Source organism: Argopecten irradians, chromosome 2 (assembly GCF_041381155.1).
Source record: "Argopecten irradians isolate NY chromosome 2, Ai_NY, whole genome shotgun sequence".
In the NCBI taxonomy this organism is placed as follows: Eukaryota; Metazoa; Mollusca; class Bivalvia; order Pectinida; family Pectinidae; genus Argopecten; species Argopecten irradians.
Genome location: NC_091135.1, coordinates 41,684,538 through 41,707,815, shown reverse-complemented (window position 1 = coordinate 41,707,815; position 23,278 = coordinate 41,684,538). Strand labels below are relative to the sequence as shown.

The following is a 23,278-nucleotide window of genomic DNA, read 5'->3' as shown; positions in this document are numbered from 1 at the left end:
TCGGCATAAGCCCTTGTGAAATGAGATGTGTCTTTCTATATTTAATAAAAGATAAGAATCGGATGTCTGAAAACAATGTCAGTGACCCACTCTAAATTTAGGTTATCGATATTCTCTTAAGAAGTCATCCTGGTCGAGTAACCTTATGATTTCTGTGCTCTTTGAACTCACGCACATTATTCACCATATTTAAATTCGTTTTAAAGAGAGATGCTCTACTCCGTGTTAACAAATCTGTTATTTTATAATATGCACGTGAGCTTTGGGATGGGTTTTTAGTATCACATTCTAGCTCACCGTGAGGTCCTTCATAAAATTTTATGGAACTGTTTCAGTTTTATATTCGGAAACGGGCCTTGAGACACTTCCTCATAAACGCAAAAGAAGAAAACTTAGTCTAGGCTGCACTATCTCCAATCACTTCTTCCTCCATACGTCGGCAATAATAACAACTATACTTTAAGAACTAATAGCAGTTATACAATTCCTCTTTACATACTATCTCTAACTACCAGTTAAATTCTCTTCCTTCTTCTCTTTATATGTGGAATGACTTGGATAAAACGACTAGATTACCATCTTCATTGGCAACTCTAAAAAATGTAAATCCCGTAATTCTGATGAAAAATATCCAGCCTGTTACAATTATGGTGACAGATATACAAATATTGTACATACAAAGAGAAGGCGTCGATATGAATTTAGCCAGTTAAATTTCGGCTTATTTCGTGTAAGGCTCAGATAGGAAAATATTTTTTCAGGGGAACGAAAATGTATTATTTGGCCGCCATATAGTTATATGGTGGGCGCCAAATAAAACATTTCCGTTATCATGAAAAACAAAATCCTGTGTGAGACTTAAACCAACAGTTCAAGTTGTATCTGTGGTCATAAGTGTGAGAGTGTCTATTTATTTTATTTAATAACTTAAGAAACTTTATTGTTGATGTTCAATCGAAAGTTAACTATGTAGCAGCGAGCTGCATGCTGATCATATAAACCAAAGTATTTGCAGACACGTACATCAATTTATCCAGTAATCCAGTAAAAGATTTTGATTGTATAAAATGTAATTTTTGTATTTAACTTAATCAATATTGTCTATGTCTTTTGACTCTTGTATAATCATTATAAGTTAGGAGAAAGCTTTTAAAAGTTGAAGTAACTTTTACCTGATCCTTTTGTCTTTTGCATTGACAATAAAATATGTTTAAACTAAATTTATCGACTCAATCCATCGCTTTTGCTAAAATGTGACGAATGGTGAAAAACATTTTTACTGATTATTGATTAGCAATAGTATAATGAGATCCAATCAAACAATTCAAAAACCAAGAAATACATGTATTCCAAGTTTGTTTGACTATGTTCAAGTCCGGATTAGCAGAGTCCGTTTCCGTCCCTGGTTTGAGAATTACAACAAACTTATTCAGTGCGTACCTGTTGTAGTTTTAGCTGTCTGCATAAGGCGAATATCAGCTGATGATACGATGAAAGAGATTGCGTTATCCATATTTTCCCTGATTATATCGCTGTTCTTTGTTATACTGTTTATAGCTTTAGGTGAGATACTTTTATGAAGTGTATTAAATGTGGACTAAGGCTGATTTCTTTCTGAACGAGCACCTGCTGTACATAAGAGAACAAAGGAAGTCTGCGTTAGTCCACATGAAATGAATCGAATGGAAATATCACTATCAAACTTTTATCATTTATCTTATTTTTTGTCAATATTCATGTGTTACTTAGTGTTTTTATCATCAGAAAATTATCAAGTCACTATAGTTACAGCTATTATTGACATATTGCAATACGCATATATGGTTGCTGACAATATAGTTATAATTTTGACTTTCACTTTGCAATTATTTTCATAACACTTGACCATTAGCAAGCTAATTATATACTCCTGTGTTAAAGGAATCACTAGTTATACTATTTTTGTATAATGAAATTTTAACCATATATTGAGATTTCACACTTCAAAAATAATGTTATTTTCTTGACAGGTTGGTTCATTGTGTGGAAACTATTTTTGTCAAGATTCAAATTTGTGCGGGAGCTATTAGGGACAAATGGGTCGGAAAGCTCGAAAGAGGAAGAAAAAACGAGAAAATCCAGATCAAAAGTTAGGAGAGATTGAAGAAAAATGTACTGTTAAGAAATGACTTCCATGATGAAATTTGCTGTGATATTACAAACCTTTCCTAGTTTCAAGAACAATTAGTATACCATATCTATCTGGACTTTTCTTCACCTGTGAGGACTGCTTTAAATTGTTTTGTCCACGCCTCCACGGATATCAATTGACTGTCGATTAATCCTTAATCATGTGAGCAACTGTTGTGGAAGACAATCATTGCCGTTTGACATGGAAGAGAAACTTCATGTTGTTGAAGTATTGAACATCCAGCAATAATCAACCTAGAAAAAAACAAGACTCCTTAATGATTGGCAGCAGTTGTAATTATTTTTGATCAAAATGATCATAATGGATGTGCAATAAACTACGTTTTTTCAAAAGTTCCCAAATCAGGAAACGTGTCAATATTTGTTAGATTGACGTTATACTAAATATATTTGTATGCTGGCATTTGTTTCAATTCACCTTTCATTAATCATTCCTGTGAAATTATGGCAGTTGTATAATTTTTGGTTATACATGAAAAACATTTTTTTTTTTTGTGTGCAAGGATGGTTGTTTGTATAAAATGACTATCATATGTTTCATGAGAAATGTAGTTTTGAAAAATTATCAGTATTTTCCTACACTTTTTGTAGAATGTTGATACCCTGTATAGATAATAAACCAATAACACTTATAAAACTATTTTTGTCATCCATGTCTTAAATACAAGTTAATAAGGGTGATAGTACGCGTAAGGAGTACACTATGTCATTGTTTGAAGAAACTTTAATACATCTCCATAAGCTAGCCTTAGCTTACCAACGATGTCAACTGAGCGAATAAGCTGGAGCTGTGTACAGAATATATTAAAATAACTCTATTGATGTCAAGATAACAAGTATCGTATAAATAATTCTGGAAAAGTTATTTATAAAATTGTCCTCAGATGTGTACCATTCAAACAGTATATCTCCATAAGCGGAAGGAGGATGGCATACTGTTTAGCCAGTTATCTTTGTGCAATACAATTTTTGTTTGTTTGAGTGAATATGTTCAAATGAAACATTGTGTCATGTGTCACTATCCATCTCATATAATCAAATGAAATGGGGCCTTGTAAGTAGTAGAGTAAATATAGACGAAATGAAATTTTAACATTTTGAAAATCTTATCGAAATACCAGGTATATTTTTTTTTTTACACAATGCCTTTCTTAGAGACCAATTTTTTTTTTCTTTCATGAGAATATCGATGTCCTACATAACTCAAAAATATTGTCAATGTGAATATTTACAGCACCTAAAAACTATTTGGTGACATATTCATAACTATGTTTATTCCAAACAGTCTCTTTCTGTTCTTTTTCAAATGTTTATCATTGTTCAAGAAAAACGAAAACAACATTTTTTTTTTATATTATTCACAATTTAATAATTATTACAATATACAAATAATGAAAGTCCAACATAGATAGAGAAAATGAAGATATAATGATAATGATGATGTTAATTCATCGTCTACCAAAAATACAAACTATTGGGTAGTACAATAATAAACGGGCTGACTAAAAATCTCTTTAAAATTGGAAACGTTACAATGAAACAAAAACCTTTCATAACCTAATTATAATAATTCTAAAAGAAATTTGAACTCAAAATGAAATTGCACTATATTATATCTTAAAATTAGATCACAATCAAAATGGCTAACAACTTCCTTAAAAAGTACCATTTACCATGCAAATAATAATGGCATATAATGAATTAAAAATATGAAAATAATTAAATCATGCCCATTTCCATTTTTAAAATTTAGATTTTAGAAAATTGCCCATCATGATTAATTAGAACTTGCTTCAAAATCACATTCCCTTATAAAGAAATCTGAAATAACTCAAGAAGCCTTAACCAAAGATAAAACCTTATTACATCAGGAAAGCTTTCCTTCACAAGCCTAAACTCTATATCAAATAACTGAAATTACAAATCTACAAATTATAAACTTACATGAACACAATTCCTTAGGAACAACACGTATATGTTTATCACTTCCGACTAGAATTACAAATTAAACACATATTAAAATAACTTTTAATTTACTTATGCTTCCAATTTGGATGTATACTTATCTTACAAGATAACAATCACAATTGTTTTTCATAGTCGTCAACACATGAAAATATCTGGCAAAGCAAAGCCTTTTTTCCAATAAATCAAACCATGCAAACCAAAGTGTTGGCCACAACCAAATTTCCTATCCAACCTCGCAGTATACACTTTTATTAACAAAGCCAACTTAAAGATAATTTAATTTGATAAGTTTGAACAGGAAGAAATGTTGCAAAATAAAAATAAACAAAACATTTAATATCTTTCATTACTGCCACCATTTCTATCTATTCTCTCATTGCACCTCCTTACTTCCGGCTCTCATCACACCTCCTTACTTCTGTCTCTCATCGCTCCTCCTTACTTCCGTCTATCTACACCCCTACCATTGCACTCGCCAGATCTCATTCCATACACTGTCACTGTTAGCCTTTGTTCTTTACAAGGTTGTTCACTTCTCCCACCAAGACCTGCAGATCCAAGTTTCTATCCATCTTCACATATTTTCCTTTCTTTATCTCGATGAGGGTGAGCCACTTTGGTAAGACTTCGATCATCAACTTCACATGACTTTCCACTGAAGCTGTAAATTTTAACAAATAGTATTCAACAAAGGTTTAACTGGAATTTTATTTGAACATATTAAATGGTTAAATGCACTAGATATAACTTTTTGAAATAGAACTACAAAAATAAATACGCCAGAAACTCCAAGACTGAAATGAGGAATGTAGCAGAATGACTAGCAGTAATTGATATTAATTGAGTAAAATGATATTCAGAACTCCTGTAAACAAATTTATCATTTTCAAATGTTTGAGGCCATGGTAACAAGAATATGACTACCAGGACTTTTTCCAAGAGATTTTAGGATTGTTAATTGGGCTGCATACTGTAATGGAAATTATTTGACCGTTTCCCTTGATTTCCACTTACCATATGGTATAAAATTACGGCTACTGTCTCCAAGCTTCTGAATGATATTTTCCAACAAAAGGGCTGGTTTCTTCTCTGTGACGAAATGTGACCTCAACATCCGCATTAGCTCTGGTAACCTCCGTAACATTTCCATACGTTTATCTTCAGCAGGGTTTCTTGTCATCGCAAGTGTCAGTTTCTTGTTCTCCTTTGCGCGAATCTGGAAATGTATATTTTGAAGTTATATGGGTTTTTTATCGTTTAGCCTAGACATTTTACAGCTACTATTAGATTTAACATTTTGTTTGTTATGTATGAAGATACCTATCACTATTCAATGGGACAGAAATTACTCACCAATTTGCAAAGACATTGAAATACTTGGTGATTCTAGTATTGGTACCTTTCAAATTCCAGGCAACATGCAAATGCAACAACAATATTAACATTTTTGAAACATGCCATTGCACACAACATAACTTTTACACTTGTAATTGGAGCCAATAGGTGTGTGGACCGGAATAACAAAATTACCAACAATCAGTATAGTCGCCCCACTTGCCAGGCAATGACTCTCTCAAAGTAAACATAGCTCCATAACAAGAGCTGTTGGAGTACAGCAAAGCTCGCCTATTCAGAAGAAGTTGATGTTCAAGTATTTACTATTTAAACGTGGAAATATGACAAATTAACAGACTCAAAAACCCCCTAAAGGGCCCCAAATTGGTTGTATTATCACGTTCAGCATCCATACACATTAGGAAAATAAAATCATAAACATTTATGATGACTTATGCTTAAACAATTGACAAAATAGAAACTTGCTCAAAAACTTTAACATGGAAATATGACAAATTAACAGACTCAAAAACACCCTAAAGGGCCCCAAATTGGTTGTATTATCACGTTCAGCATCCATACACATTAGGAAAATAAAATCATAAACATTTATGATGACTTAAGCTTAAACAATAGACAAAATAGAAACTTGCTCAAAAACTGTAACGTGAAATGGGACGCCAACGCTGACGCCGACGTGACAACATTAGCTCCCCCTATTCTTTGAATAGGCAAGCTAAAATGTCACCTTTGCATTGACAATATTTATTAAGCATTGAAAGATACTAGTTTCATGAAAGTGCATCATGCTTCAATATTTACAATATTCCTGTTCTGATTGTATAAATTCTACAGTGGACTAAAACCCTACACACTCTCAAGAGACTCTTTAACTATTGGAGGACAAATTTAATTGCATGTATATAAGTATTTTGCATAAACAGATACGATGACATTGCTTTTATACATGCAAACACTGACACACAGATGTATTGAATTACCTTGTCCAGGAGTGACTGAGGAATGCCCTTGTACTGGGTATTATTGGAGGCCGAGCCAGTGTCTGCCTTCGTCTCAGCTTTGACCTCCTGTTTTATCGACTCCTTAGATGTCAGTGCTACATTCTCCAGAGCTTGTTCTACCTGTTAAATTAAAGAGATCTCAACAAGTGAGCAATTTCATATGTAATATCAAATAAAATCAGCAGGCAAAGGGATCAATTCACATACCATGTGATACCCAATAACGTTTGGCGATGGAATGATGATGATATCCCAGGCTAACGTCATTTCAGCAGTAATATTACAAAGAGCTACATTCCATCACCACTGCAGATGCTAGTCCTGCACAAACCTTATCAGTAATCACGTGTTAAGTGAGTTAATCCCATTGCATGTCATCAGGTTAAAATTGTTATTTACTTTTTAACTATGAGAATGCATGTTGAAGAGAATATTTTGGTATAAACACTATGAAATTTTTTAAACCACAACATACACTTTCCAGTAGTTTGGAATCCTAAAAACAAAGTTTTGGATATTTTCAAATTAATGCTGAACATCATTGTATCAAAGTAAGCCTGTTTATTCCATTGTATTCCCCCCCCCCAATTGAACTTTCACTTTATTACAATACCATGGTCATTCAGACTTCTTGCTCTTATTCAGTACTTTGTAAAGTAGAAACTAAATATTGGCAAATCACTTAGTGTAAACCAACTACTAATTTTTGTTATTTCCATTCCTAAAAAAGGTTGCGAATATTAACATTTACAGATTTACAATTGAATAGAAATTACTATCATTATAAATGCTTTAGATATCATTTCACAGAGATAAACTTCCGCGTACATACTTAAATCGCAATGAAAGTTAATCGCACACGAAAGAAAGTTGGTTTTCAGAAACTTACATAATTTATTTGGTCAAGTATTTATTGGTCTTTATGATTTTACCTTGATTGGGAGTTGTCCTCGTTGGGCCTCCAGAACATCCCTAGCAGTGGTGTATTTATGCGTGACCTCTGGTTTAGGGAGCTCGGACACCTCAATATCAGGAACCTCATCCACTGAAAACTTGGGGTGCCATCTTGTAATCTTATCATCAGGGATTGTAAGTGGCTTGTCTAACTTTGCCAGGAACTCCTACCAGTCAGAGAAAAATGTAAGATTTGGTGAGTAATTTTAAAATGTATCACAAATTTATGAATAATAAAACAAAGCCTGCAAAGGTTCAAATGGTTATTTTTCCTTGATGTTATGTTGAAGCAAGGATTTATAAGTGAGAAGGATTCGTGTCTGTCTCTTTACATTACTAAACACCACGCGAGACGTCTATGAACCGGGAATAAAAACCGTTTTTCTCAACAAATACTTGTCTTATCGAGTCAAACGAAACACCATTGTAGAGTTTATTAAATTTCACGACGTTTATAACTTGCTTTAAAGACGGAATATTTAGGGGATATGTCTTAAATTTTCGTTAAAAAAAATTGACAGCCCATGAAATGACAGCACCGCTTCAGAAAGTAAGACGGTAACCCTCGCACCCGCAAGCTACATCAAAGGCTGCGCCGGCGGATATCAAAGGAAAATCAGTCGTCGCCCAACGTCACGGTCAGTGCACAAACACAAAAGCCCCTGCCTCGGACTTCCCCAAAACCCAGTGTGACTTATCCTTCTCATATACGTCCTTGGTTGAAGTAATTTGAATCCCATATGGGGCCGTTTTCAGATACTGATCTAAACCTGGTATGTTCTTCAATGATCCTGGCTATATAAAAATGATATCTTAATAAATTTGCCATTCCAAACTGTCAAGTCATATTATATAATTTCCTATCTTATTCTTCAGTGAAATAGACAAAGTTAGATTGACAAACCTTGTGATGGCGCTTTACTATTGAAAGCATCTTGTTCTGAAAAACGCAGCGTCTGTCCATCAAATCTTTTGGCGAGAAATTTGTTTTCTTCTGCTTCATATCATCTGTGATTTATCAAAGAATATAATATATCCAGGCAAAGTTTTCTGAGAACAATTTAAAGTGATAACATTATGAGACTTCACCCCAAGGAATCGCGCCTATTTTTGCTGACAGTGCAAAACCCCACTACTTTGTTTAATGATTAACATTATTTTTATAATGCCTTAATATGTTTATATGCCCTTGTGGATAGGTATTGATGATGATGTAACAGGTTTGGGAGCGCAACATAATAATCAATACCTTTCACAGTGGAGATAACTATGTAATTAGCAAAGATGTCATAGAGGTCAATACAAAGTATTTTTGAGTTTGAGTTACAAGATAAAACAGTCAAGTATTGGTATATAAGTTTACCTTGATCCAGATTGGCCTCCAGAGTCAGCTGCCATCCAGCAGGTTTATTACTGGTGAAGTCAGGGATGCCCTTCTGTTGTCGGAATGTATAGGCTGTAGGGTATACGGTCTTTACCTGCCCAACATGTTTTTCCTCAAAATTCCTAAATAAATATGATTACTGCATTAAGTCTCAGAAACAAAATTTACAAATAAATATACAAATCTATACATAATATGATCTTTAAAACACTTTGTGGAAAAGTTTTATGCTTGCTTTATAACTCGTCAACAATGTGAAAACCCTCTTTCTTTGTATTGAAACTCTTTCATAAAAAATCAAAATAAGTGCACTGGACTCACCTTAAAAATCCTACATAAACTACTGTCAATATTAAATGAATTATGTGAACCTTTCAAAATCATTGCCTAAACATTTTTTCATCAGCTTGCTGAAAAATCGCCTAACTACCTCTGAAAGTGAGAATCATAGGGCCTGCATCTAGCTGTTGTATTCAGAATCAAGGAAGTTTGTAACCAAATAAAGACAAGAGGCCCAAGAGGCCTTGACGGTCACCTGAATGCTGATACAGAAAGAGCATTGCAAAGTTGGTTCAAATCTGTAAAAAGTATTTACGAATTAGAATAAACTTTAAAGTTGAACCTTCGTTTTAGAATTTTCATTTTTTGTTTTTAATTTTGATAGTTAGTGTATTATGTTACCGAATCTTATGCTTAAAATTCCAATTTGCTTTGCCAACGTTAAACAACAAAATCAAACTAGAAGTCAGTCAAAGTCAGTCATTTTATAAATTTCACTTTTTAATCTATGAAGATTATTTGGTTCCATCAAACCTGTGAATTCAGAAGAAGATTTTTGAAATTTTAGTTATTTTGGTCCCGCCCCTATGGTCCCTGGGGGTCAGCCAGGACCAATATGAATATGGTGTTAAAATGCTATTTCAGGCTAATAATTCTAACTCAGTTTGACTCATTTCCTATCAAAACTAAGCAAATAATGTTCATAAATGTGTTTTTGTTATATAAACTATTGTAAATTTGACTCCCCTCCCCAAGGGAAAATCTGAGATCCCAGGGCCATGATATTCACATGTTTTGTAAAGGGCCTTAAGACCTTTCAAGCTATGAAGTGTATTTGGTTCCATTGAATCTGTGAATGCAGAAGAAAGATTTTTGAAAAGTTAGCCAATATGACCCCTTTTGGCCCCGCCCCTCTGGCCCCTGGGGGTCAGCCAGGACCAATATGAATATGGTGTTAAAATGCTATTTCAGGCTAATAATTCTAACTCAGTTTGACTCATTTCCTATCAAAACTAAGCAAATAATGTTCATAAATGTGTTTTTGTTATATAAACTATTGTAAATTTGACTCCCTCCCCAAGGGAAAATCTGAGATCCCAGGGCCATGATATTCACATGTTTTGTAAAGGGCCTTAAGACCTTTCAAGCTATGAAGTGTATTTGGTTCCATTGAATCTGTGAATGCAGAAGAAAGATTTTTGAAAAGTTAGCCAATATGACCCCTTTTGGCCCCGCCCCTCTGGCCCCTGGGGGTCAGCCAGGACCAATATAGATATGATGTTAAAATGCTATCTCAAGCTAATAATTCTAAACCAGTTTGACTAATTTCCTATCAAAACAAGGACATAGTCATTCAGATCCCCCGCCAATGGAGATATCAAAGCTGAAGTAAGTTTGATTGTGGAGACTTATGTGTATGAAAAAAAAAAAAAAAAAAAAAAACAGGAAAAAAGGAAGTTGAGCTAAAAAAAGATGGAGTATAATTCAAGTAGAGCAGGGCTGCAATTGTTGAATCAGGTATACAGCCTTGACATATATATTAGACTATATACCGGTACACAAAGATGGGTGGAGTTTTGCAAATTAACATTTACCATTTACCATGATATTTTCAGCAATGTTTCCATGGTAACGGAAAATTTTCAGCAATGTTTCCATGGTAACGGAAAAAGTGCAAAAAATGAAAACCTAAAAATAGCAAAAGGTACTACTAGACCATAAAAAGAATATGTCTATGAAGTTTCGTGGAAATATCTCTGCTGGTTTTAGAGTTATGCTCCGGAAATGAACCTGCTACAAAAATATTATATTTTCAGCAATGTTTCTATGGTTACAGAAAAAAGCACAAAAAGTGAAAACCTAAAAATAGCAAAAGGCACTACTAGATCATAAGAACAATGTGTCTATGAAGTTTCATGGAAATATCTCTGCTGGTTTTAGAGTTGTGCTCCGGAAACGATTCTTACACAAAAATCTGCCATTTTCAGCAATATTTCCATGGTTACAGAAAAAAATACAAAAAGTGAAAACCTTAAAATAGCAAAAGGCACTACTAGACCATAAGTTTAATGTGCCTATGGAGTTCCGTGCATGCTACGGAAACGAACCTGGTACAAAAATATGATATTTTCAGTAATGTTTCCCTTGTTACGGAAAAAGTGCAAAAACTGAAAACCTAAAAATAGCAAAATGCACTACTAGACCATAAGAACCATGTGTCTATGACGTTTCATGGAAATATCTCTGCTGGTTTTAGAGTTGTGCTCCGGAAACGATTCTTACACAAAAATCTGCCATTTTCAGCAATGTTTCCATGGTTACAGAAAAAAGCACAAAAAGTGAAAACCTTAAAATAGCAAAAGGCACTACTAGACCATAAGACCAATGTGTCTATGAAGTTTCGTGGAAATATCTCTTCTGGTTTTAGAGTTATGCTCCGGAAACGAACCTGGTACAAAAACATGATATTTTCAACAATGTTTCCATGGTTACGGAAAAAATACAAAAAATGAAAACCTAAAAATACCAAAAGGCACTACAAGACCATAAGACCAATGTGTGTATGAAGTTTCGTGGAAATATCTCTACTGGTTTTAGAGTTATGCTCCGAAAACCGTTCGTACGGACGGACGCAACCCATTTGTATATCCCCCGCCAACTTCGTTGGGCAGGGGATAATTAGCAAATAATGTTCATAAATGTGTATTTGTTACATAAACTATAGTAAATTTGACCCCCTCCCCAGGGAAAAATCTGAGATCCCAGGACCATTAAATTCACAATTTTTGTAAAGGACCTTAAGACCTTCCAATGAATGAAGAGTATCTGGTTCCATCATATCTGTGAATTCAGAAGAAGATTTTTGAAGTTTTAGCCTATTTGACCCCTTTTGGCCCCGCCCCTCTGGCCCCTGGGGGTCAGCCAGAACCAACATAGATATGACGATAAAATGCCATCTCATGCTAATAATTCTAACCCAGTTTGACTAATTTCCTATGAAAAATAAGCAAATAACGTTCATAAATGTGTTTTTCCTATATAAACTATAGTATACTTGACCCCCTCCCCAGGGGGAAACACGAGACCCCAGGGTCATATAATTCACAATTTTTGTAAAGGACCTTAAGACCTTTCCATCTATGAAGAGTATTTGATTCTACCAGTTCCAGAATTTCAGAAGAAGATTATTGAAGTTTTAGCCTATTTGACACCTTTTGGTCCCACCCCTAAGCCCCCTGGGGGTCAGTCATGGAAAATTTGTAAATAGGTTTGAATGGCCATCGCATAGGGATAGTTCTGACAACATTTGACTAATTTCCTAATATAAATGTCCAAATTATGCTCCAAAATGTGTTTTCACAATATAAACTACAGTAAACTTAACCTCCTCCCCAGAGGGAAACCAGAGACCCAAGGGTCATATAATTCACAATATTTGTAGAGGGCCTTGAGACCTTTCAATCTATGAAGAGTATTTTATTCTACCACATCTGTGAGATGAGAAGAAGATTTTTGAAATTTTAATCAATTTTACCCCTTTTGGCCCCTTATGAACCCCCTGGGGGATGGGGTTCATATAATTCACAAATTTGATTGGCCTTATGCCTTAGAAGGTTTGTGCAAAATTTCATTGAAATTGCTTAAGCGGTTTTTGAGAAGAAGTCGAAAATGTAAATTGTTTACGAATGCACGACAACGGACGAAAGGCGATTAGAATAGGTAACTTGAGACTTCGTCTCAGGTGACCTAATAAAACCATGCAATTCTCACCTTTTTGTCATCGACTGTACTGCAGCTTTAAGCTTGGAGAATGTGCATGCCTCTGTACGGTTATGGAGCATGCTGACGACCGTGTCCATGCTACGAAACACATCGCCCAGCAGTCGGTACTTGTAAGGCATTGTCAGTGTAGGAGGCGCTGGCGTAGCAAGAGCGTGAAACCTCTCATATGCAGGGGCCTTCTTGGTTCTGAGACGATAATAAAAGCAGTCAACTATTTAATATGTAAAACTTATATGTAAGATCATCAATAATGGGCCAATAGTGCCTATATACCTCCGAAAAAATATTTGTCATCAACCAAAATACCAAGACAAAATTTGATTTTCAAAGATATTTCTACGGTCTTAGTCCTTGAGCAACATCAGTGTGTTGAATTTGATCAAGATAAAATATTTATGTCAGCAATCAGCATTATATAAAGGAAATGTGACAAGCATTTATCTACTTTGCAATACACTTTTAAACCATTAATGTACAAACACCTACGTTTCCTTGGGGACATCTGGTACTTCAACATCAACTTTGTCAAACTTCTTTAGTTTTGGCACATCTTTCTTAAGACTGGCTTTGGTCTTCTTCATATCTGCTAACCTAGCCTTCAAATCGTCTAAACCACCAACCTTGGATAGTTTATCTTTCATGCTTTCTGATGTCATGGTCTCCTTCAACTTAATGAACAAATTATTTGTTGAAAATCAATACTAAATTATTTGATACATATACCACAGCAAATAATTTTCTGCAAAGAAAAGTTACCAAAGTCACACTGTCAATATATAATTTACTTAATATATATATAATTATACTCTATATTCAGACTTTTTGTTAATACTGCCCCCATATTATTAAGTACAGAAAATGAAAGGACTTAAAATTTTTGTTTTGAAAATCAATTCAAGTACGGGGGTTTTGAAATATCAAAATGACATTGATAAATTACGACTTACAGTCGATTAGTCCCACCTGTGGTAGTGGCATCACAAAAGTACATAAAAATATAGAGTTACAATAACCAGAAGGTGGGACTTTATATCGACAGTAAATTCTACTTCACCCATGTGTTATTTTGTTAACTGAAAACCCATGTAAGATATAGAGGAACCCCATTTTATCTGAGGGGACTCCTTTGATGGTACACTGCCAGTGCAAATCCTGATATTGATACTTGAATTGTTTCAGCTATTACTGGCTAGGTTCTGTTTTGGAGGCATGTTCCATACAATAAGCAGGGATCAATCTAACTCTGATTTATTACCGTTTATGGGTAAATTTCCCCTCAAGGAATGAATTCCCCTCTGGCCTAAAATTCCCATGAAGATTTAAAAAATCACCATTTGAAGCTAAAAAATTCTCGCCAAATTTTGCTAGAAATTCATCTTTAGGTTAGAAAAGGCTTAAAATGGATTTGGCCGCCACCTTGGAGCAACCTTATATTTTGCATGGATATGCGTAAATACACGATACACAACCTGTGAAAATCTCTTTCTGCTCCACGAAGGCAGCCACATTAATTTTTAGAGAAAACCACTCAAAAAGTATGAATTTTCATGGATTTCTGTGAAAAATGGCAGGAAACTGCATGTTGATGACGTCATAGTGAACATAATTGGCACATGCAGGATATTTTCGGGATGTAATGTGTTAGCAAATGTATTCAACTGTTATATGGCAAAATGTGTGGTTCTTTACTGAAGAATTAATTTTGCGGCAATATTCGAGTCTTAACGTACCTTCTCCATTTCCCAATATTTTGAAAAAGGGTAGTTTCCCACAAAACCTAGATTGATCCCTGATAAGCATCCCTAACTTAAGTCTGGCTAAGCAAGTCTTACATCATTTTTGTAAGTAGTCTTAGTTTCCGCCTTTCCCTTGGAGTTCTGTAATTTCTGAACGAGGGCCATGGCAGCCTTGACCTTGCTTGACGTTGGTTTGGCTGGGCCTTTCTTCAACTGTTGACGGACCACCTCTGGAGTTTCTGGTATAGGAGATATAGCAGGTGGAGTTTTTGGAGGCACCGACATTGGACTAGTTTCTTCTGTTACCTGTATTAATATATAAGTTATATGAATAAAATAATGCAATAAAAATGATCTTTTTTTAAAAACTTTTATACCCAATATATTATAATATTCCATCCCATGTCAATCTATAATGTTGTTTGGCAGATTAACAGGGATCAAACTCAACAGTAGCCCGATAGTCTGGGGCTAGCAGACTTTGCAGATGGGCTAGTGGTTTGAAATTATAATAGCCCGACTGACTAGCGGAAATTTTATAATACTAATCTCGCTAACAATGTCGGGCTAGTACAAAATTGCAAGTCCAACAAAGCCTGTGTGACTAATCGATATCATGTACCTTTTTTTTGATATAGTCAGTTTAGATAGAAATTTATATAATAGTCCACTTTCTGTTTTCATCCGACGACTTTCTGCATTACCTATTATATATAAAAGCCAGAGAGTTCTAAAAGCATGTATATGAAAGATACAATATGCCCTAGTGCACATGGCAAATCTTGACCAGTCTCGCGTTTGAACATACATACTACAATCAGCAATTTATGGGACGCGTCCTTGATACATATCCATTTAATTTGGGACGCAACATTTTGTAATAGTCTGTGTCCATGGATGTGTCCCGATTTTAGTGGCTTAGTCCCACATTTTTAAAAAAAATCGAACGCACCATAAATGGCGGCCTTGACAGACGAGTTGGCTGGCTGAGAACACAGGTAATTATAAACTAACAGGGATCAATCTAGGTTTTTGGGGGAAACTACCCTTTTTTAAAATAGGGGGAAAGTTTGGCGAAATATAGGGGAATTTGAATCTTCTTATTTTGGTCCAAAATTATATTCATTTTGACGAAAAAGTAATTATATTCATTTTGTACTGTAAAACAACTAATTTTAATTTAGATTTAGTAAAGCAAGATTTTAAGCTCAATAATGAGAAATTTGAGTTTATCATAAAATATGCAGTAGCTGTATAATTTTAAATAAAGAAATTTGCAAACAAAAGTCTAAAAAAAATTAATGAAAAATAAGTCACAAGGGAAATTGTGTTACGAAAATGGTCATTTTTAGCTTAAAATGGGGAGTTTTTAAATCTTCAGAGGGAATTTTAGGCCAGAGGGGAATTCATTCCTTGAAGGGAAATTTACCCATAAACAGTAATAAATCAGATTGATCCCCGACTAGCGTGCAATTCTAAGTACCAATTTAGTTTTTTTAATTATTTTAATAAATTCAGGGATCAATCTAGCTTTGATTTACTATTTATGTAACAATAATTCCTCTGTGACTTTTGTTTGCAAATTTCTTTATATTTATCATACAGCTACTGCATATTTTATTATAAACTTAATTATTGAGCTTTAAATATCTTGCTTTATTCAATCTTAAAATAAAATAAATTGTTTTACTGCTGTTTTTCTTCAAAATGAATAAATTTTGAACCAAAATCAGATTAGTCAAATTCCCCTATATTTCACCAAACTTGTCCCCTATTTTGAAAAAGGGTAGTTTCCCCCAAACCTAGATTAACCCTTAGTCTTTCATATTCTAATTCACATTGTGCAATCTTTTTTCTTTTAACATAAAATATATAAAGTAGATGGGATAAGACAAACATCTGGTTAACTAAAGTGTTTAATATGACTGTAATCAATGTATTGTATCTAATCAAATGCAACAAGCAAATACATCTATTGCATTTGTTCAACTATGGCTAATGTTTTGTTATATATTTTCAGAAACAAATTCAAAATTGGGCTATATTGCTAGGCTAGTTTGTCTACTATGCCTATACCCAAGTTAGTATTTAACCTGCGTTTTAATTTCTTATTGGTGACATTATACCTCATTCTCTGAACTTCCTTCTTCACTGGAGGAGTAGATGACCGGACGTAGGTGAAGGTTCTTTTTGGCCTGTCTGGGCTTTCTTGTTGTTTCCACAATTTCAACTTTTGATGGAGTTGCAACAGCTTCGGTCTCCTTGGCTTTACTTTTCCCTCTCCTCGTGCGCTTCTTTGTTGCTTCCGTCCGCTCCGAGTCAGACGAATTGTCGCCATCCTTGGGTCGTTTGGACGGAGTCAATGGCACGCCATCATGTTCGTCCCAAGCTGAAGTAACTTCTTCAACAGTACCGGTGTTTTCAATGTCTTCAGTTGGAGTACTTGCTCTGCTAGCCTTTTCAAATGCATCTTTAATACTACTTTGGTTTGTCTCAGGCGATTTTACATTCGCTTTGCGTACCCTTCTTACCGATTTCGTTTTCGATTTCTTCTCTGATTTGGATTTGTCTATGGATTTCTGGGCCAATGGCTCCGCATTTGCATTGAAAGTAAACTGATCAGGAACAGGGTCCGTCACTGCCTTATTTCTTGATGACGCACGGGTCGATCTAACATTTTCATTTTGAACAGGTAATGTTTCCGAATTCGACGACAAAATAACAACTTTCCTTCGCTTTGATGGTTGAGATTCAGCTGTACGTTTTCGTGCTGAAAAGAACTCCGTGACTCTAGCCTGCGCCATTGTTGATAGTTCTATTTCGCGCCACAGGATCATGTGATCAGTACATCCGTTACTTTATTTAGAATACACTTATAAATGATCTGTAGTTCATACGTGTATATGATTTTATAGTACGCATATAATTAAGCTATAATGTACTATTTTGATATGATTTCAAAATTTGTACGTTAAAATACAAATAAATTTTTTGTTCATGTTTTGTATCACGTGACCACAAAATGGCGGACAACACAAACACCAATCCCTTCGATTGCGATGTGGATCCAGATATTGTCATAGAAGAACAGTTCGGTGACACTGAGAATGACACAGTGCCTACAGATCATTCAGAATCATCATGGGACTCGATTGCACATAAATTATTGAGGGAAAATTTTATGCTTACAGCTCTAGAGTTCCATACAGAGTTGATTGAGTCTGGGAGAGAACTTCCACGTTTGAGGGACTATTTCTCAAATCCGGGGAATTTTGAGAGAACTCGGGATGATCTTGCCTCGCCTGGTTTGCGTAAGGACCAGTTAAACTCTTAAACTAATAATACATTTGGCATTTGATATGGACCCCTTTGGCTTCAACGTGCACATTGGTTATACATAAAAACACACCTTCCTGCTTTAGATCTGAAGTGAACGTGGACTAAGAATACCATATTGACTATAATCGGGTTATTCTATCATTTTCGACATATCATACCTTGGCTCTTTTATGAATGTAAAAAAAAAATGAAAAGCCTGAAGAGGTGGTTATAAATAAATATAATAAATTTTTAATGATGATTCTATGAAGGTAGAGTCACCTTAGTGTCTTTAGTAGATATAAATCAGTAAAAAGTTTGTCGCTATCATATCTGAAATACTGTTACATTTGACAACAGCTTCATTTACATTCATGTTGTTGCACTTGCATCACACGTCAAAAGTTGTTTTTGTTGGGAGTTTGCCAATAATTCAACAACATAAATATCACAGACACTTTGACTTTATAGTTGTTTTTTCATTACAACAATTTGATATTAGCATTACATCTATGTATGGTACAATCAAATGTATAAACGTGTATGTGCAGTTCTGTATTAATATAGCCCAGTGCAAATATTTTGTTATGTACCCGAGGTATGTAGTATATTGAAATAAGATGGAAATATATATATACCTAGTTTAGAAAAAAAATCAGGATGTATATGGCATGTTTTTCTTTGTTTTGTTTTTAGCACAGGTTTGCTTATACCAGGATAGATGAAATTTAAGATAAGTTAAATCACCAAAACTACTGTTTTTAAAGATAATTGTCATCTTCATAAACTTTGTACTTAATTATTAAATTTTCTAAAATCTTCTTTTTTTTTCAGCCAGAACCTCTAGTATTCAGACCTTTGATTCCCTTGACTTTGCAAGATATTCAGATGATGGGGCAGGACAAGTGGATGAACGAGTTGCAGGTAAAATTGCTGCTGCCTTAAAGGATATTTGATACCTGTTCAAAAAATTGGTATACTTTCAGGAGGTTTCAGATAAAATAATAAAAATTAAAAAAAAGACATTTCTATATGTATTCAATAAGTGTTGTGTATGACTATAATAATATCAAATGAAAAGGGTTTTTTTAAGATGCTCCACTGTCGAAAGAGTATAAACGATACCCATCATTTGAACAATAATTTGTGTTCACTCATGTAAAAATTTATGTCTAATTAACAAAAAAATAATATAGAATAACTTGTATTGCTTTTGGTGGATGCACATCATTACTTCATTCCATATGGCATAGTGTCCTGGATTTTTTTTCGGGGCACAATTAATAATTATTAATATTTTTATCTTGGAAGTAAAATAAGAAACTCAAATTTTTCAATGGTGATATTGGTGCAAAGTAAGTAGCTTTTGTAACTGAAAAAAAATTTGATCTTGTTTTTGATAGAGAAAAATATTGTTGGTCAGCAGTGGAGTATCTTTAAGGATAAAATATTAACCTGTATAATTTTATTTCAAACTTTTGTACATTTCACTTACCAAATGATGTCAATTTTATTTCCTTATAGTTCTTGAATTTGAGCTACGGAAGGCACAAGAAACTATTAAATCACTCCGAGCCAGTCTAACAAAAGAAGCAGGTAAAATTTCATGTGAAAGAAAAAAAAATATGCACTGTTAGAAATTATTGATACCATGCATATGGGAGTTATTACTTATGTATCATTTTCTGATGTGTTTCTATAAGTGATAGAGTGCTTTATTCTTTAGCGTTTTTTTATTGAATTACAAGTTCCTGACTTAGTTTCATTAAAGCAAATGAATTTGTAAGGTTAAACTACAAAAATGAGAATAACTTTGGTTATCAAAACTGTTTAATGAAGTTAAATTTAAAACTAGAATCATAATTCTCCTAAATGTTAATGACTGAATGTATAATAATAAAAATCTCATCATTAAGATAACAAAGAACATCAAATTAGTATGTAATAAATTGTTGTATTTTAAAGTTCAGTGTATTGTGTATGAGTTTCGAGTCTCGTGAATGATATTATTTTCTTCTGAACTGTCTATTGTCCATTTGTAGAAAATGAATGTACAGAAAATGTGACAGAAGGATTTACTCAGGTTGGAAAGGATGACCCAATTCGACCTCTGGACAAACGAGCACTTAATTACCTTGTGAACGAATATCTCCTTATGAACAACTACAAACTAACATCTGTCACATTCAGCGAAGAGAATGAGGATCAAGTAAGTTGGTAGCTTTGTTTGGTTAAAAGAAAATTTAATTACCAACTTAGCTAATTACTTTATGATTCATAAATAGTTGAAGTTAATTTTGATTTGAATTCTTACATTGTAAAGAGAAAATGAGCCCCGGATTAAGTTTAATTTCAATGTTGTGAAGAAAAGCTGTATCGGGAAAAAAATATGTGTATATAAAGAAATTTCCATAATGAGAAGGAAATATATATAAATAAATGCATTTGTTATAAAATTTGATTCCAAAATTTCATTACTGTCCAGGATTTTGAAGACTGGGATGATGTTGGATTAAACATTCCAAAACCTCCAGACCTCCTACATCTCTACAAGGACTATGGTAGCCATGGTACACAGGAAGTAGAAACTAGCAATGCTGAATGCTGGGTAAATATGGAGGAGGATCGTATTGGAGAACTAGAGCAAGAGTGGGTCACCATGAAGGAACAGTTGGTAGGCGATTCAAAATCTGCTAAACATACAATAATAACAAAATTTGTATAGGGATACTGTATGTTTATGTGATTTTGAATCATAGGGCCATATTCAGAATTTTGATAATTCACTCTTATTCTGAGAGCCATATTCAGAATTCTGATAATTCACACTTCTTTTTTCACCTCTGAATTCCAACGTTTTTTTATATCATTGGCCCTGCTTTTCTCAGACATCCTTGATATTGATGATTAAAATCTTATGTTATTATTGCTATTTTTTAGTTGAGTGTAAGAAATAATCAAGTCACAGATAAAAATGTCTCCTTTGTACATTGGTACACTTAATTGATACACTGTTGTTGTAACGAAAATTATTTGTCATTTTATAGGGCAGATCATGAAATTTTTTCCAGTTTTACTTATTGTTGAAAGAATAACAAAACAAACAACAAAAATTGAGGTATTCAAATCCAAATATTTTTCCAGGATTCCCAGATCAAACAACTAGAGGACCAAATAGTTTTAATACAAACAGAGAAAGTAGATCTAGAAAACCAACTCTCAGAGATGTCAAGGTAAGATGATTTACATAACATTATAATCACTGATCAGAACACAAGATATAGATTCAATGTGAATGGAGTGGTATATCTAACTGAAATAAATGTGATTCAAGTTTATCACTCAGCTAATGGAGCACAATTCTCAAGGAAAATTGAGCTGTTGGTTTTATGTAAGTAAATGCTTGTTAGTTATTCATTGTGTAAAGTTGTATCTCAAGATGTGTTGTCAATTTGGTGGTGCTATTTTTTATTTTATCATTTTCAGATTAAAAACAGAACTACAAGACACTTTAGACACAAAAAAATCAATAACACAACAAAATGGAGACATTAGTGATGTTTCTCCCTCAAAGAGTGTGAATACTGCTGATGTGAAGGCACACACACCAATGGATAGTAACCATGGTGATGATGACATAGACTCAATACAGAACAATATGGGTTCAGATCCCAATGATAGCAAACATTCTGTGGACCAAGATAGGAATAGTGATTTTTTTGTCATAGATACGCCAAATAGAAAAAAGGAAGAAGACATGGAGGAGAAAGACAATCCAAACAAAAGGTATAGGTCAAATGCTGAAATACTGATATTAATAGTAATTATGAAATGTTAAAAGTGGTTGGTAGGTGGTTTTGTATCGGTTTTGTTCTTGTTTATTCTTAGGCTTATATATATCTAAATTAGTCCAGATTTTTCTGTTCATTTAATAAAGAATTTTCACCAATGACCTGATATTAAGAAAAATGTAACTTTACTAACAAAAAAAGCGACCTTTTGAGTGTTTCATAAAATCATGGAAGCTTATGATCAGAATTCATTTTAATGTCTGATTTTCAAAACAATATGCATGTACTATGTACAACTTGAATGTAATCTGATACTTCTCTATCCCATTATGACAGACACTTACCACCCACCTTTAAGAAGGCTCTGTTAGATGTTTGCTTTCACGTCTCCAAAGACAACAGGATTGTTAGCGAGGTAAGTTGTGAATTGTCTCCCTTAAGGTGTGTAATAACATGGTAATTGCTACATTCACAAATCAACCACATAATGATTCAACATTTTAGATAAGAAAATTATTTCATTTGAAACATTTCAAAATCTCAATACTAGTATTTAGTATATGTATTTAAAAATCAGTCAAATAAAAATGGATTACTGTCAACACACTAACATTACTTTCTGTAGATGTCATGGTATGGTAATACAGGGGTGTACTGAAGCTGTTTTTTCTGCAATCTTTAGTTAGAAAATAGTTTTGGCTTGAGTATATCATACCATGTTAAAAGTTAATATTTGAATCACCAAATTGAATGATTTTCTTTCCTCCCTTTTAAAAGGATCTGCAACTTTTCCATTTGAAAAATGTATGTAACATTAATATTCGTGTGTTAGGAAACAATGATCTTTTTCTACCGGGACTTTCCTGTTTACATATAATTATTCATGTTATTATCTACACATTTCAGATGTCACAGATTGCCAGCTTTAACAAGGACAGCGTGGTTTTAATGTTAGGTCGCTGTCTACCTCATATAGTGCCCAATGTTCTCCTAGCCAAAAGGGAGGTAAGTAAACTGAAACATAGAGCTTTATAATTTTTTCTGTATTTGTAGACGAGCAAAATGTTTTAAATGGATTATCACACATTTTCTTTTTCTGGCCTAAATAAATTTTGTTTAATCAGGTCTCAAGATCAGGAAACAGTCTTACTTAAAGGGACAATTCAATGAGGCTAATTCTGTTACTTAACCATGAAGCAAAATATGACATAAATATATTGTTCTACATTCCTTATGAATCATATAACAAGAAATATTGACGAATTCCACAATAATGTTAAGTATTTTGATTGATGCCGTTGAAATTCCAAATCGTTGATCAATACGATTAAGCAAGTATAACATGTATGCTGTACCTATACCCGAGCCAAAGTCACGTATGTTAAACAAATGCAGTACATGTACATAACCACCGAGGTGTTGGTGAAATTATATTTAGACAAAAACATGCACCTAATAATGTAAACACACAACTGTAAGAGCGATTTGAGTAATTCTAGACAAAAAATTCTTTACTAC

The 23,278-nt window shown here is 33.8% G+C and overlaps 2 protein-coding genes across 3 annotated transcripts in view; one reads left to right on the top strand and one right to left on the bottom strand.

The window, feature by feature from the left end:
• Window positions 1–3,358: 3,358 nt before the first annotated feature.
• LOC138315527 (DNA replication factor Cdt1-like) lies at window positions 3,359–17,483 on the bottom strand. Its single transcript, XM_069256615.1, has 10 exons — window positions 16,778–17,483; window positions 14,748–14,957; window positions 13,402–13,583; window positions 12,904–13,101; window positions 8,833–8,975; window positions 8,374–8,477; window positions 7,448–7,636; window positions 6,495–6,635; window positions 5,173–5,374; window positions 3,359–4,819 (listed from the first exon to the last, which is right to left on the bottom strand). The coding sequence occupies exons 1-10, from the start codon at window positions 17,453–17,455 to the stop codon at window positions 4,662–4,664; spliced, it is 2,205 nt and encodes a 734-aa protein (XP_069112716.1). The 5' UTR covers window positions 17,456–17,483; the 3' UTR covers window positions 3,359–4,661.
• A 190-nt stretch (window positions 17,484–17,673) lies between these two features.
• The window catches only part of LOC138315524 (RAB11-binding protein RELCH homolog), a 174,607-nt gene continuing 169,002 nt past the window's right edge, over window positions 17,674–23,278 (top strand). For both annotated transcript variants that reach the window (XM_069256610.1, XM_069256609.1), the window contains exons 1-9: window positions 17,674–17,962; window positions 18,804–18,893; window positions 19,494–19,565; window positions 20,012–20,178; window positions 20,455–20,643; window positions 21,114–21,202; window positions 21,456–21,755; window positions 22,097–22,175; window positions 22,667–22,765. In XM_069256610.1, the coding sequence (XP_069112711.1) occupies window positions 17,674–17,962; window positions 18,804–18,893; window positions 19,494–19,565; window positions 20,012–20,178; window positions 20,455–20,643; window positions 21,114–21,202; window positions 21,456–21,755; window positions 22,097–22,175; window positions 22,667–22,765 (1,374 nt within the window). The remainder of the gene's footprint in view (window positions 17,963–18,803; window positions 18,894–19,493; window positions 19,566–20,011; window positions 20,179–20,454; window positions 20,644–21,113; window positions 21,203–21,455; window positions 21,756–22,096; window positions 22,176–22,666; window positions 22,766–23,278) is intronic.

Excerpts from the sequence above, each read along its gene's own strand:
- LOC138315527 (XM_069256615.1), bottom strand. The coding sequence starts at position 17,455 with ATGGCGCAGGCTAGAGTCACGGAGTTCTTTTCAGCACGAAAACGTACA. Across the intron at positions 13,584-14,747 it reads AGACTACTTACAAAAATGAT|TTGAAGGAGACCATGACATC; the intron begins GTAAGACTTGCT and ends TTGTTCATTAAG. Across the intron at positions 8,976-12,903 it reads GTACAGTCGATGACAAAAAG|GAATTTTGAGGAAAAACATG; the intron begins GTGAGAATTGCA and ends ATATTTATTTAG.